Below are 12,270 nucleotides of genomic sequence, written 5' to 3'. Positions count from 1 at the left end.
GCCTTCAAGAGGCAGCATCTGTCAGGTATGTTTTAGGGTGGATTCTTGCACTGAGCAGAGGGCTGGACTCAATGGCCTTACAGGCTCCTTCCAACTCTACTATTCTATGATTCTAATCAGTGAAAACATCCCTTGGAATGATACATAACATACAGAAATGGTTTGGGAAGAGTTCCAAGGGATGAAACTAGCCCCCAGTTTATCCCAAATCTAGGTTTGTTGACTGTGCATACGCACCCAGGCACATAATCCACCATTGGCCCCTGCTCTCATTTCAGGTCCAGCTGTTCAGCCTCTCCAAGGCCACTCTGCCGAGGAGTCACCAGGACCGGACAGCCATGCAGGAAAAAGTCCGTCCCGGGCCACACATTCTGCCACGTTCATGCTTCTGGTCAGGTCTCCTACACCAGCTAATTGGCGCTTTCCAGGTTTTCCTTTTTTCTCAATGGATGGATCTTGGAATTGGTGGGCTTCGAGCTGTTTGGGGTATTCTTCCTATTTCTCACTTTTGGGGAGAATACTTTTTAAAACAAAATGACACTTGGTTTTATATCACTATGCTTCCAGATGAAGAAATGGCAACCTCGTTCCTTTGGGTCAAGTTCATCTTCCTTGAGGGACAGTGTCATTTTCAGCCATCTAATTAAAACCATAAACCTTTTGTTCTGACTTTCCAGCCTGGATGAAGTAAAAGAAAAATGTCTGGAAGGCGAAGGATTCCCAAATTGAAGCCACTTCCCTGAGTCCACTGTCACTTTCTAGAAAGCCAGATTTTCTTATCGTGGGTGTTTTTCATCTCTAACTGCTCTTGGGTATCATTTCATCGAGCTGAACACACAAACACAACTCTCTTGCTGCGTGGAAAAGGGCCCTTGCCTTATCCACCAGTGACGAGCTCATGAGCCAAAAGATGCCCTTAACCAGATTTTGTACTGGCTACTTTTAAAAATGTGAAACTTGCTGTGTGCACACTTAATAAATGTGTTTTGAGTTAAAACTGGCGTTTTTCTTCTATACCAGGGGGTGGGCAACACATGGCCCTCCGGGTGTTTTGCTGTACAAGTTCGCTGTCCATGTTTCATACCAATACCTGTATAACCAAAGTGCATTGCAACAAAGAGGTCGACAGCCTTTTGGCTTTCCTGTATAAGATCTGAGAAGCTTGTATTGTGCATCAGGAAAAACTTCAGGAAAAACTTCCTGACTGTTAGAGCAGTGCGACAATGGAATCAGTTACCTAGAGAGGTTGTGGGCTCTCTCACACTAGAGGCCTTCAAGAGGCAGCTGGACAACCATCTGTCAGGGATGCTTTAGGGTGGATTCCTGCGTTGAGCAGGGGATTGGATTCAATGGCCTTGTAGGCCCCTTTCAACTCTGCTATTCTATGATCTTAAATTCATATTTATTTATGCATATCAAGGCTTTATATTGGGTTGATTCAATATATACAAAGTGCCCAAAGCACACACTACACAGTATACATACAGTGATGAATAGTAACAAATAACCTTATTTATTTACAATATATCACTGATGCATATCAGCTGCACGGTCATTGATGGCCAACTACCATTTGTCCAACAAAACTGTGTAAGAAAAGTGCTCCCAAATAGTAGTCACTTTACAATAATTATTTTCATATATAATATACCAAATCAGTCACAATTATTTAACATGACACACAGTGCTAATAATAATGATTAGCACTGTGTCATGTTAATTAATCGTGACTGTGATTTGGTATATATGAAAGTAGTAATTATTGTAAAGTGACTACTATTTGGGAGCACTTTTCTTACGCAGTTTTGTTGGAAAAATGGTAGTTGGCCATCAATGACCGTGCAGCTGATATGCATCAGTGATATATTGTAAATAAATAAGGTTATTTGTTACTATTTATCACTGTATGTATATTGTGTAGTTGTGTGCTTTGGGCACTTTGTATATATTGAATCGTTCACACGACTGCCTTCTTTTTGATAGTTTATATTGGGTTGAAGCAGGATGTCTCTTGGACAGAAAAGGTAGATTCGTTTCTGATGGGAGTATTTACTACTAATATTCTGTCTCGTAAAAGCTGGGACTTGGTGTAAAATGATCCTGGGTCTGGGAGCAGACCAAAAATTACTAGGTTATAGTGGAAGATGTCCAGTGGAACTGGTCAAGAGCAAAGGTGACACATTGGGATGAAGTTCCCATTCAAATCCTCCTGTTCAGAGGAGGGCAACCAGGATGATCAGGGGTCTGGAAACAAAGCCCTATGAAGAGAGACTGAAAGAACTGGGCATGTTTAGCCTGGAGAAGAGAAGGCTGAGAGGAGACATGACTGCTCTCTTCAAGGACTTGAAAGCTTGTCACAGAGGAGGGCCAGGTTCTCTTCTCGATCCTCCCAGAGTGCAGGACATGGAATAACGGGCTCAAGTTAAAGGAAGCCAGTCCGGCTGGACATCAGGAAAAACTTCCTGACTGTTAGAGCAGTACGACAATGGAACCAGTTACCTAGGGAGGTGGTGGGCTCTCCCACACTAGAGGCCTTCAAGAGGCAGCTGGAGAACCATCTTTCAGGGATGCTTTAGGGTGGATTCCTGCATTGAGTAGGGGGTTTTACTTGATGGCCTTGTAGGCCCCTTCCAACTCTGTTATTCTATGATTCTAATGTTGTGAAAAAAGAGGGGGAAAGCACCACAAAAAGGCTATAGGAAAAAGAGGCAAGTAGCTCTGGTGCGATGAAATCTCAAAAAGGTTTCTTTATTTTTCTTATACGAAATATAACTTTTTCCCTAAAAACTTTAAATCAAACTTGTACAATGCTCAACGTTTCGGATCTTGTGGATCCTTCATCAGGAGCTGCGCAATGAAATGAATTACTTTTTTAAGTAATTATAAATTCAAAACCTTATTGATATATTTTTTTACAAGATCGCAGTCGTATTCATTCTTTCTCTTTCAGCAGTCAAACTGTTCTGTGTCAGTTTGCCCCAACAGTTTGACTTTAGAATGTTTTAGAACAGTTTAGAATGTTTTTTATATTTCGTATAAGAAAAATAACGAAACCTTTTTGAGAATTCATCGCACCAGACCTAGTCGCCTCTTTTTCCTATAGCCTGTTCAGATTAAGCCATGATGGTTAAGCATTTTCCCTAGCCATGGTGGCTACATAACCACAGTTTAGCCACTTTCACTAATCATGCCCTGCAAAAGGGTTAACAGCCCAAACCATGGCTTAGTGTGTTGTCTGTCAGGCCTCTGTGGTTAACCAAGCGCTGCTATTAGCGCTTGTGAACAGGGTCTCTGTTAATTAAATTCTAATATTAAGTCTTATGTAAATGAAACACGTGCATGATTCAGGGTTGACAATGCAGCAAAGAGTAGTAGTGAGTAATTCCAACCTTTAATATCTTATCCAACCATGTACAAAGGAGAAGCAAAACTTTTACATAGAAAATGTGCAGAAGTGCTGATTGACAATCCTGATTAATTCATGAGATGAAACTGTCTGAACATTTTAAAGACATCCTAGCTAGAGGCTGTGCATCCTATCAGCTCTTCCCCAAGTTGAGAAATCCTGCCTGGACTACTTGGCCCAAATATACTAGGGGTGTGCACGGACCCCCCGCTCCGCGGGCCGATCCGAAAATTTCGGATCTGCCCGCTCCGCGCCGCCCATACTCCGCTCCTCTTCGCCGCGGAGCTCTGGCTCCGAATCGGAGCTCCGCAGTGGAGGGGAGTGGTGCCAGGTAAGGCCAGGAGAGGAGGGCGGGGGGGGGGGGTTACCGGTCCCTGCCGCCGTCGCCCGTGCGGCGACGGTGGCAGAGCCCGGTAAGGGACCAAGGGGGAGGGCGGCCTTACCTGCCTCCGTCCGCGGTCCGTAGGCTTCTTCAATTTTGCCTGCGGTTCAACCAGGAAGTCTGGGCCGCAAGTGCGGCCTAGACTTCCTGGTTGAACCGCGGGCTCAATTGAAGAAGCCTACGGACCGCGGACGGAGGCAGGTAAGGGAGAGGAGGGGGGTTTACCGGGCCCTGCCGCTGTCACCGCATGGGTGACAGCGACAGCGGCAGGGCCCGGTAAACCCCACTTACCTTTCCGGCGGAGCTCCTGATCGAGGCGAAGGATCCGCCTTCACCTCGATCCTCTTCGCCACGCTCCGCCGGCCCCCCAATCCTCTTCGCCTCCGCCTTAAGGGGAGGCGAAGCACCCCGCTCCGCTTCTAATTCACCGTCCGATTAGAAGCGGAGCACATCCCTAAAATATACTCTCATGGAAATTACAGAATCAATTAATGCAAATAAAGCACTAATTTTCAGAGGGAAATTCATATAATGTCAGCCCCAGAATATCGTCTTAATAGCTGTCGAGCACAGCAGGCAAAAAATAGTTCTTTCTGTGTTGGAAGCAAACCGCAGTAGCAAGAAAGACCTGATTTGTTGAAGAGTTTGATTAGGGTGGATTCTTGGACAGTCTTGGCTCAAGGACAGCTGTAAGCCAAAAGTGAAACAAGCTATAGACAGTTTAAATAAAGCCACTGACTGAATGGAAAGAGTTCTGCCTGTTGCCTTTATCCAGTACTATGAGTTCTTGACATCTAATTGCCTGCAAACAAAAAACGAACATTTATATCTTTGCATAAGGCCTCCCTAAAATTGAATCTTGAGAGGTTAACCCAGGTTCTGACTTTAGTGCCATGTGTGATTAGGTAGTGTTACGAAACCCTCAGAAAGTGGAACTGCAGCTCCAGGACCTACAACTGCCCCTTGCTGTCATTTTTGCTGGAGGTGATGTCACTTCCTGCCTGCAGAGGTTCTGCTCTATCCCCTCACCTGTGTCCATCTAAACCAGCCTTCCTCAACCTGGGGCGCTCCAGATATGTTGGACTGCATCTCCCAGAATGCCCCAGCCATCTGGCTGGGGCATTCTGGGAGTTGTAGTCCAACACTTCTGGAGCGCCCCAGGTTGAGGAAGGCTGATCTAAACAAAAGGCGGCCAACCTGTGGCCCTCCATATGTTCTGGCCTACCAATCCCACCATCAGCTATGCTCACAAGCACTCACGAAATTGTAGGCCAAAAACCTGGACGTCTACAAGTGACTCGGCCCTGATCTAGTTGGAGGAATGTTGAAATACTTCTTCAAGTGTTTGTTTTGAGGGCTGGAGAAGGATCACGCAGGGATGGCGGGGTGCGAGTCGCTGCACTTTCAGAGAAGTCTTTTCCTGCTAAAACGGTTCCTATAAGCACGCAAGTGTCTGTGGTGGGTAATTGTCTCTTTCCCCAAACACAAGGTGATTTGGGCAGAATAGCACTTTGCTTCCAGAACCAGGGCCCTGGCGTTACGAAACGGGACGGAGGAACAGTGTGCGATGTGTAAAAAACGGAGGTTGAGCGAAGGACTTGATCCCTTTGTTCCACGATGTCCGCCAGCCTCACGGCAAAGTCTTCAAAATGATTGCTTAAAACATGAAAACCGTAGCACCACCACCACCACCCCCTAAATGCATGAATATAGAAGCTGCCCCATTTTCAAAGATTTACCGGCTGATTCAGAAAAAGCGCGGCTTCTACGCTGTTCCGGCACCCCCTCCTGGGACTTTTATTCTCATTCTTGGCTCCAGCAAAAGACAACCTGAGATTGATGCAAAGTTGCAGAGAGCAGCAATGGCCAACGTTCGACCGCTCTTGTCATTTCCTGGCAATGTCATAGTTGGTGCAGAACCAGTCACAGGTTTCTTTCACAGCTGCAGGAGAGAGAGGAAAAATAAGAACCAAGGAAATCCATATATGGGGGAGGGTGTGTGTCTTTTTGCTGAGAGAGATGGTCACTTTTCTACGCACACTGAGCCTTCATCAGGTGCTAAAAATTGGCTCCCTCAGAATCTCAATTCTAGAAAATTACGTTTTCCATCTTCTATGGTGTTAAGCTTGAAAACAGGTAAACCAAGCCTCTACATCTAGGAAGATGTCCCAGGGGCATAGAGGGGGAAGCGTGTATTCCCCACTGCTCCCCTACCAGCTTCAGGAAAACAAAATAAATTACACAACTTGCACGGTAGAGGTCCGAGTGCAGAATTTAGCTATTTCTGGGCAAATGTTCGGCGATTTATTTATTTATTTATTTTATTGCACTTATATACCGCTCCCATAGCCAGGGCACTCTGGGCGGTTTACAGAAATTCTAAAATTAAGATAAAAACGAGTATACAAAATTTAAAATTTTAAAACACAGAACATACACACATAAAGCATTAAAAACCGTTAAAAAAAACTTAAACATGTGGGTGATTAAGATGTGCCGCCATATGCCTGGGCAAAGAGGAAAATCTAACCTGGCGCCGGAAAGATAGCAGCGTTGGCGCCAGGCGAGCCTCGTCAGGGAGATCGTTCCATAGTCTGGGGGCCACCACCGAAAAGGCCCTGTCCCTTGTTGCCATACTCCGAGCCTCTCTCGGAGTAGGCACCCAGAGGAGGACCTTAGATGTTGAACGTAGTGACCGGGTATATTCACGTCGGGAGAGGCGTTCCGTCAGGTATTGTGGTCCCAAGCTGTGTAAGGCTTTATAGGTCAAAACCAGCACCTTGAATTGGGCTCGGAAACATACAGGCAGCCAGTGCAAGCGGACCAGAGCAGGTATTATATGGTGGAACCTTCTGGTTCCCGAAATCAATCTGGCTGCTGCATTTTGCACGAGCTGCAGCTTCCGAACCATCTTCAAAGGCAGCCCTACGTAGAGTGCATTGCAGTAATCTAACTTGGAGGTTACCAGAGCATGGACAACTGAAGCCAGGTTATCCCTGTCCAGATAGGGGCGTAGCTGGGCCACCAACCGGAGTTTGTAGAAGGCAGTCTGTGCCACTGAGGTCACCTGAGCCTCAAGTGACAATGATGGATCTAAAAGAACCCCCAAGCTACGAACCTGCTCCTTCAGGGTGAGTGCAATCCCATCCAGAACCGGTAGAACACCCCCCATCCTGGAGATGTTTCACAGTCGCACCAAGCAAGTTCAGAAACGAACACCAGGCACAGAATTCTGCCTCCTGGCTGTAGCAGTATTCATTTCAAGGGGGGGGGGGAATGAATGAAAGATTTTTCTTGCTGTTGAGGTTGCAAAAATAGGCTTGAAACATGTGTAAGCAATGCTAGATGGAACTGTAGAGACAGAGTACAAACGCAGTGTGTGTGTGCAGAATCATGCTCCTGACCTCAAATTTAGCAGAAGAACATAAGAAGAGCCCTGCTGGATCAGACCAAGGGTCCATCTAGTCCAGCACTCTGTTCACACAGTGGCCAAGCAGCCATCGGCCAGGGACCAACAAGCAGGACATGGTGCAACAGCACCCTCCCACCCATGTTCCCCAGCAACTGGTGCACACAGGCCTACTGCCTTGAATACTGGAGATAGCACACAACCATCAGGGCTAGTAGCCATGGATAGCCTTCTCCTCCAGGAACTTATCCAACCCCATTTTGAAGCCATCCAGATTGGTGGCCCTCACTACATCTTGTGGTAGTGAGTTCCATCATTTAACTATGCGCTGTGTGAAGAAGTCCTTCCTTTTATTTGTCCTGGATCTCCAGCTCAGTGAATTTCTCTGTGTTGTTGTTGTTGTTGTTGTTATTTATTGCATTTGTATACCGCCCCATAGCGGAAGCTCTCCCCATAGCGGTGCCACCTTGAAGCTCAACCCTACTCCTATTTGTGCCAGATTGTGAACATTTTTCTTTCCACATGAAAACTGCAAAATATTTGAGGGCGCCTTCAGAAGTACACAACCTTCTCCCATTGATAAAAAGCCTGTTTGTGCACACTTCTCAAAAAGTATGGATTTTTTTCCCACGCACATTTTCCTAATGCGCACGCATTTTCCAAATGCATTCTCTCCTTGGTTGGGCAAACAGCAAAAGCAGCCTGGGTTGGTTCCAACGGATGCCCACAGGTTGCGCCTCCGTTCGGGAGATGCAAAGTGCGCAAATTCTGCTCATAAACTGACGAAGTAATTTCTCTTACATCCGTTAAGCAGAAGCACCCCATATTCTGCACCAGAGCCAAAAGTTATAACGAACGTTACCCTTCCAATAATGCAGAGGGGGAGGCGAAGGCGAGAGCTGGGAACTGGCCCAAAGCTACCCTGTGTACTTTGCGGTTGAGAAGGGATTTGAACCTGACACACCGTCCACTAAATGACTCTGATGGTTACGTTTACCTGCAGCCCAGAACCTGTTCCAGTTGGAGAGCTAGTAACTCCTTAGTCTCCAACCCCACACTTGGTCAGGCGGCGTTTTTCTTACCTCGTCCTCTCCAGAACACAACCCAGTTTTCATTCTTAACTGGTACTATACTGGAAGGGTTTCTTTCTTAGGGTGTGTGTTTGTTGTTGACAGAGCGCAGAAAGAAAAGGTGCATTTGAGGAGCAAAGTTAAGTTAATATGCAGCACGTTAAGAGCCTATGGGCCAATTCACACAATCACTACAGGCCACTGTGGCTTATTTAAGCCACGGTGGGATGAGGCGTGGGCAGGCGGCCATTTTGAATATTCAACCCCTGCTTGGGGCTTGCCATGGTTTGTCGTGTTGTCCAAACCCTCAAATAACCCATAGTCTGCGGTAGGGTTATTTGAAGGTTGTTGGACTTTCAAACAACCTCTGCCACCCATGTGTGGATAACATGTCAAGCTGTGGCTTGAATGTTCCAAAACCACCCAGCCCACGCTGCAACCCACCACCCACCACGCTGCAACAAGCCACAGTGGGTAGCAGTGATGGTGCGAACTGGGTCACTGCTTGCTAGGGCCGGAAGGTGCTTTCGCCAGCAGCCTGCTTCGTCAGATACCTGACAAAGGCATCAAGGTGCTCCATAAGAAAGGATGGGTCGGAAGGCGCATGCGGAGCTTGTTGCGCAGATGTGCAAGGCCCCAGTGGAGGCTGGTGGCTCTGAAGTCAGTGGGGCGGTAAATCCGCTCCGAGTTTCAGGCAGAGCTGGTCGGAATTCTAAAGGAGCTCTGACTGGCTGTGACTGAAACCCGGAGTGGATTCACCGCACTATCAGAACCACCAGCCTTCACTGCAATCTTCTAGGCTCAGTCTTTAGGAGATTGTTGTTTGTGGGGGTTCAAGCCTTGTGTGCCGAAGGGCTAGGAAAGGACGCAACCTTGCGAAGCGTCTGCTAGATGGGCTGTCGGTTTAACTGAGCGCTGAGCAGCTCCTCCCGTCTGACAGCTGCCACCAGCGAGGCCTTTGCGTTTCTCACCTCGCTCGAACGGTGTGAACTTGAAATCCGGGAGGTATCGCTTCAGCTTGCTGTTGCTGGCGGTTTTCTTGAACTGTCCGTCCGACTTTGTCGTGTCAAACTGGGAAGAGGTTAAAGACAGGAACTCCGATCTTGCCTGGGCACAAGTAATACACCAAGAGGTCTTCAACAACCCCTTAACCCTTGGGGATGGAGGTTTGTTCGTTTAATATATTTCTACCCCGCCTTCTTGGGGGATGGACTCGATGGCTTGTAGGCTCCTTCCAACTCTGCTATTCTATGATTCTATGAAGACTTGTTAGGCACACCAAATAGTTAACAAATAATACCATTTAAAAAAAATTCAAAAGAAAACAACATAAGAAAACGCAAGCCAGCAAAATCAATCAATCAATCAATCAATTAATCAATAACTTGATTGACTGAAGGATAGGTTTCTCTGCATGCAAAGCATGTCCTCTAAGAACCTAAGAAGAGACCTATTGCTGGATGAGACCGAGGGTCCATCTACTCCAGCGCTCTGTTCACACAGTGGCCAACCAGCCATCAGCCAGGGATGAACAAGTAGGACACGGTGCAACAGCACCCTCCCACCCATGTTCCCCAGCAACTGGTGCACACAGGCTTACTGCCTCGGATACTGGAGGTACCACGCAGCCATCAGTAGCCATGGACAGCCTTCTCCTCCAAGAAGCTACGACAACTCGATCACACACCTCCCCCTGCTATACCTGAACAACCTGTGCAGTTCAGGGCAAGAGCAGCGTTTTAAAAACCCGCAGAGGTGGCTCACAGAATGAATGTGAAGAGTACGATTCCCTATATGAGCAAAGCTTTAAAATGCCGGGCACGTGACAGTCTCTCTCTGAGAGAGACAGGCAGACGAGACCAGCTTCTCAGGTTCGCCTCACACATTCATGCAGCAATAAACCGCGGTTTGCCTCCGAATGTACGCTCAAGGCAGCAACCTGAACCTCTAAAGCGGACGTAGGCAACCGGGTGCCCTCCAGATGTTTTCATTGACAGCTCCCATCATCCCAGACCACTGACTATGCTGGCTTGGACTTGCGGGCCTTGTAGTTTGAAACATCTGGAAGGAACCCGGTTGCCTACCTCTCCTCTAAAGGGCACGGCTAGGCATGATGCAGCAGAGCTACAAACAGCACCTCTTGCCGCCCTTTCTTCTTTAAACTAGTTGTACACGGCATAACATACACCGTTGTAGCATATCTTAAAGTTTATTAAATATCATCACGGGGCGTGGGCTGCTTGAAGGCCGCCGATACAGCGCCGTCTGGCAGACCTGGGGGGCAGGGAGGTCGGGGGGAGAGGGAGCAGGTGTCCCCCTCTCCCCAGGGTTCCTGTCAGCCTTGGGCCGCCCGCCCAGCTCGCATGAGGTTAGGCTGGGGCCTGGGCTCACAGCAGGCGAGCGGCCTCCCACCCAGCCACCAAGGGCCCCGGCCGTGCCTCGCTCATGCTCCGGACTGTGGCCCTGCCCCCTTCGTGGGGGGTGGGAGCAAAGAGGCAGAAAGGAGGGTAGGATTACCTTGGAAAGCCCAGAGGAGTCGGGCGAGGGGCTTAGCAACCTGTCCAAGCTGATGTTACACATTGTTACTGTTGCTTAGCAACCTGTATCAGCTGAAGCCTGTACGAAAACATTCCTAAGCGTTTTATATAGAGAGATTTGAATAGTGGCTGTGGAAAAGCTCAATTCAGGCAGGTGCTAGAGGAAAGGGGTTTTAACCCCTCACATCCCTTCCTCAATGAACCCCACCCTGCCCACAAAAAAGACGCTGTTTGTATCACCAGGACACAGACCAATTTGGATGGCTTTAATAGGGGGCTAGATAAATTCCTGAAGGAGAAGGCTATCGATAGTTACTGGTCCTGATGGTTCTGTGCCAGTATCCAAGGCAGTAACCCTGTGTGCACCAGTTGCTGGGGAACATGGGTAGGGTGGGTGGGTGCTGTTGCACCATGTCCTGCTTGTGGGTCCCTGGTTGACAGCTGGCTGGCCATGGTGAGAACAGAATGCTGGAGTAGATGTCTGCCCCACAGATCAAATAGCTGCTTTAAGGGAAGGGGCGGTGGTGGTAGGCAGGGGAATTTTACTCTCCAGAACCATACAAGAGAAAGGGTCAACACGCCTCCCCCCAGTCCCACCACCACCACTCACAAATACTACAATCGGAACCAACCACAATCAGCAGCTACAGGAAAACAACGGCTTTGCAGAAGAAACTTGAAGAGGCGCCCATGGCTGCCCTCCGAAGAAAGACAGAAGAGGAAGAGGAAATTGCGCAGTGTCTCGGAAACTCATGCACAAGGATACCAGGAGCTCTCCCTTGAAGTCCATGGCCCCCACGATGCACTCGGCTGCTTCCCGTATGGAGACTTCGTCTTCTTCTCCGACTAAAGAGAAAGGTCCAAAACAAAACCACGAAGGCAAACTTTTATGAAATCCCGTGTCCTCCTGTGCCAGTTCCATGACTGACTCACCCACCCACCCACCCTCTTCCTCCTGCAAATGAACAGGCCCTGGATGTTTGGAAAGGGTGTCCCTTCCACTCTCTCCACTCAGTATTTGGTCCCCCTACACCTACACAAACAAACACACACACACCCCTTCTGCAGATCCAGAAATCGTGTATTCAACGGAGGGTAAGGAAGGGAGCAGAAAGGGGGCAGGGGAGGAAGGTGGGAGAATCGGTTAAGGACGCCAGAGTGTGTGTACATCCTTTGGCAGGGGCTTCTCCGTGAGTCCCTGCCAAAGGAATTGAGGCAGGTGGCTACTAGGAGGAGGGCCTTCTCTGTTGTGGCACCCCGGTTGTGGAATGAGCTCCCCAGAGAGGTCCGCCTGGCGCCTACACCGTACTCTTTTCGTCGCCAGCTGAAGACCTTTTTATTATCTCAGTATTTTAACACTTAATTTTAACTTAAATTTAAATTTGACTGTTCTAACTCTGTATTTTAATCTTATATCAATTTTGCTGTGTGGTTTTATCCTGGTTGTGCTTTTGATACTGTACTTT

General features: G+C 48.0%; 2 protein-coding genes across 4 annotated transcripts in view; one reads left to right on the top strand and one right to left on the bottom strand.

Annotated features, from left to right (window-relative positions):
• LOC134402006 (protein brambleberry-like) overlaps positions 1-414 on the top strand; it is a 28,249-nt gene extending 27,835 nt beyond the window's left edge. The window contains exon 13 of the mRNA XM_063131371.1: positions 279-414. Within this exon, the coding sequence (XP_062987441.1) occupies positions 279-414 (136 nt within the window). The remainder of the gene's footprint in view (positions 1-278) is intronic.
• A 3,679-nt stretch (positions 415-4,093) lies between these two features.
• GFUS (GDP-L-fucose synthase) overlaps positions 4,094-12,270 on the bottom strand; it is a 31,444-nt gene continuing 23,267 nt past the window's right edge. For all 3 annotated transcript variants that reach the window (XM_063131191.1, XM_063131192.1, XM_063131193.1), the window contains exons 9-11: positions 11,571-11,650; positions 9,239-9,338; positions 4,094-5,730 (exon numbers count right to left, since the gene is read on the bottom strand). In XM_063131191.1, the coding sequence (XP_062987261.1) occupies positions 5,675-5,730; positions 9,239-9,338; positions 11,571-11,650 (236 nt within the window). In that variant the 3' untranslated portion in view covers positions 4,094-5,674. The remainder of the gene's footprint in view (positions 5,731-9,238; positions 9,339-11,570; positions 11,651-12,270) is intronic.

The sequence above is a fragment of the Elgaria multicarinata genome, chromosome 7 (assembly GCF_023053635.1).
Source record: "Elgaria multicarinata webbii isolate HBS135686 ecotype San Diego chromosome 7, rElgMul1.1.pri, whole genome shotgun sequence".
Lineage (NCBI taxonomy): Eukaryota > Metazoa > Chordata > Lepidosauria > Squamata > Anguidae > Elgaria > Elgaria multicarinata.
This window is presented reverse-complemented; position numbering and strand designations above follow the sequence as displayed.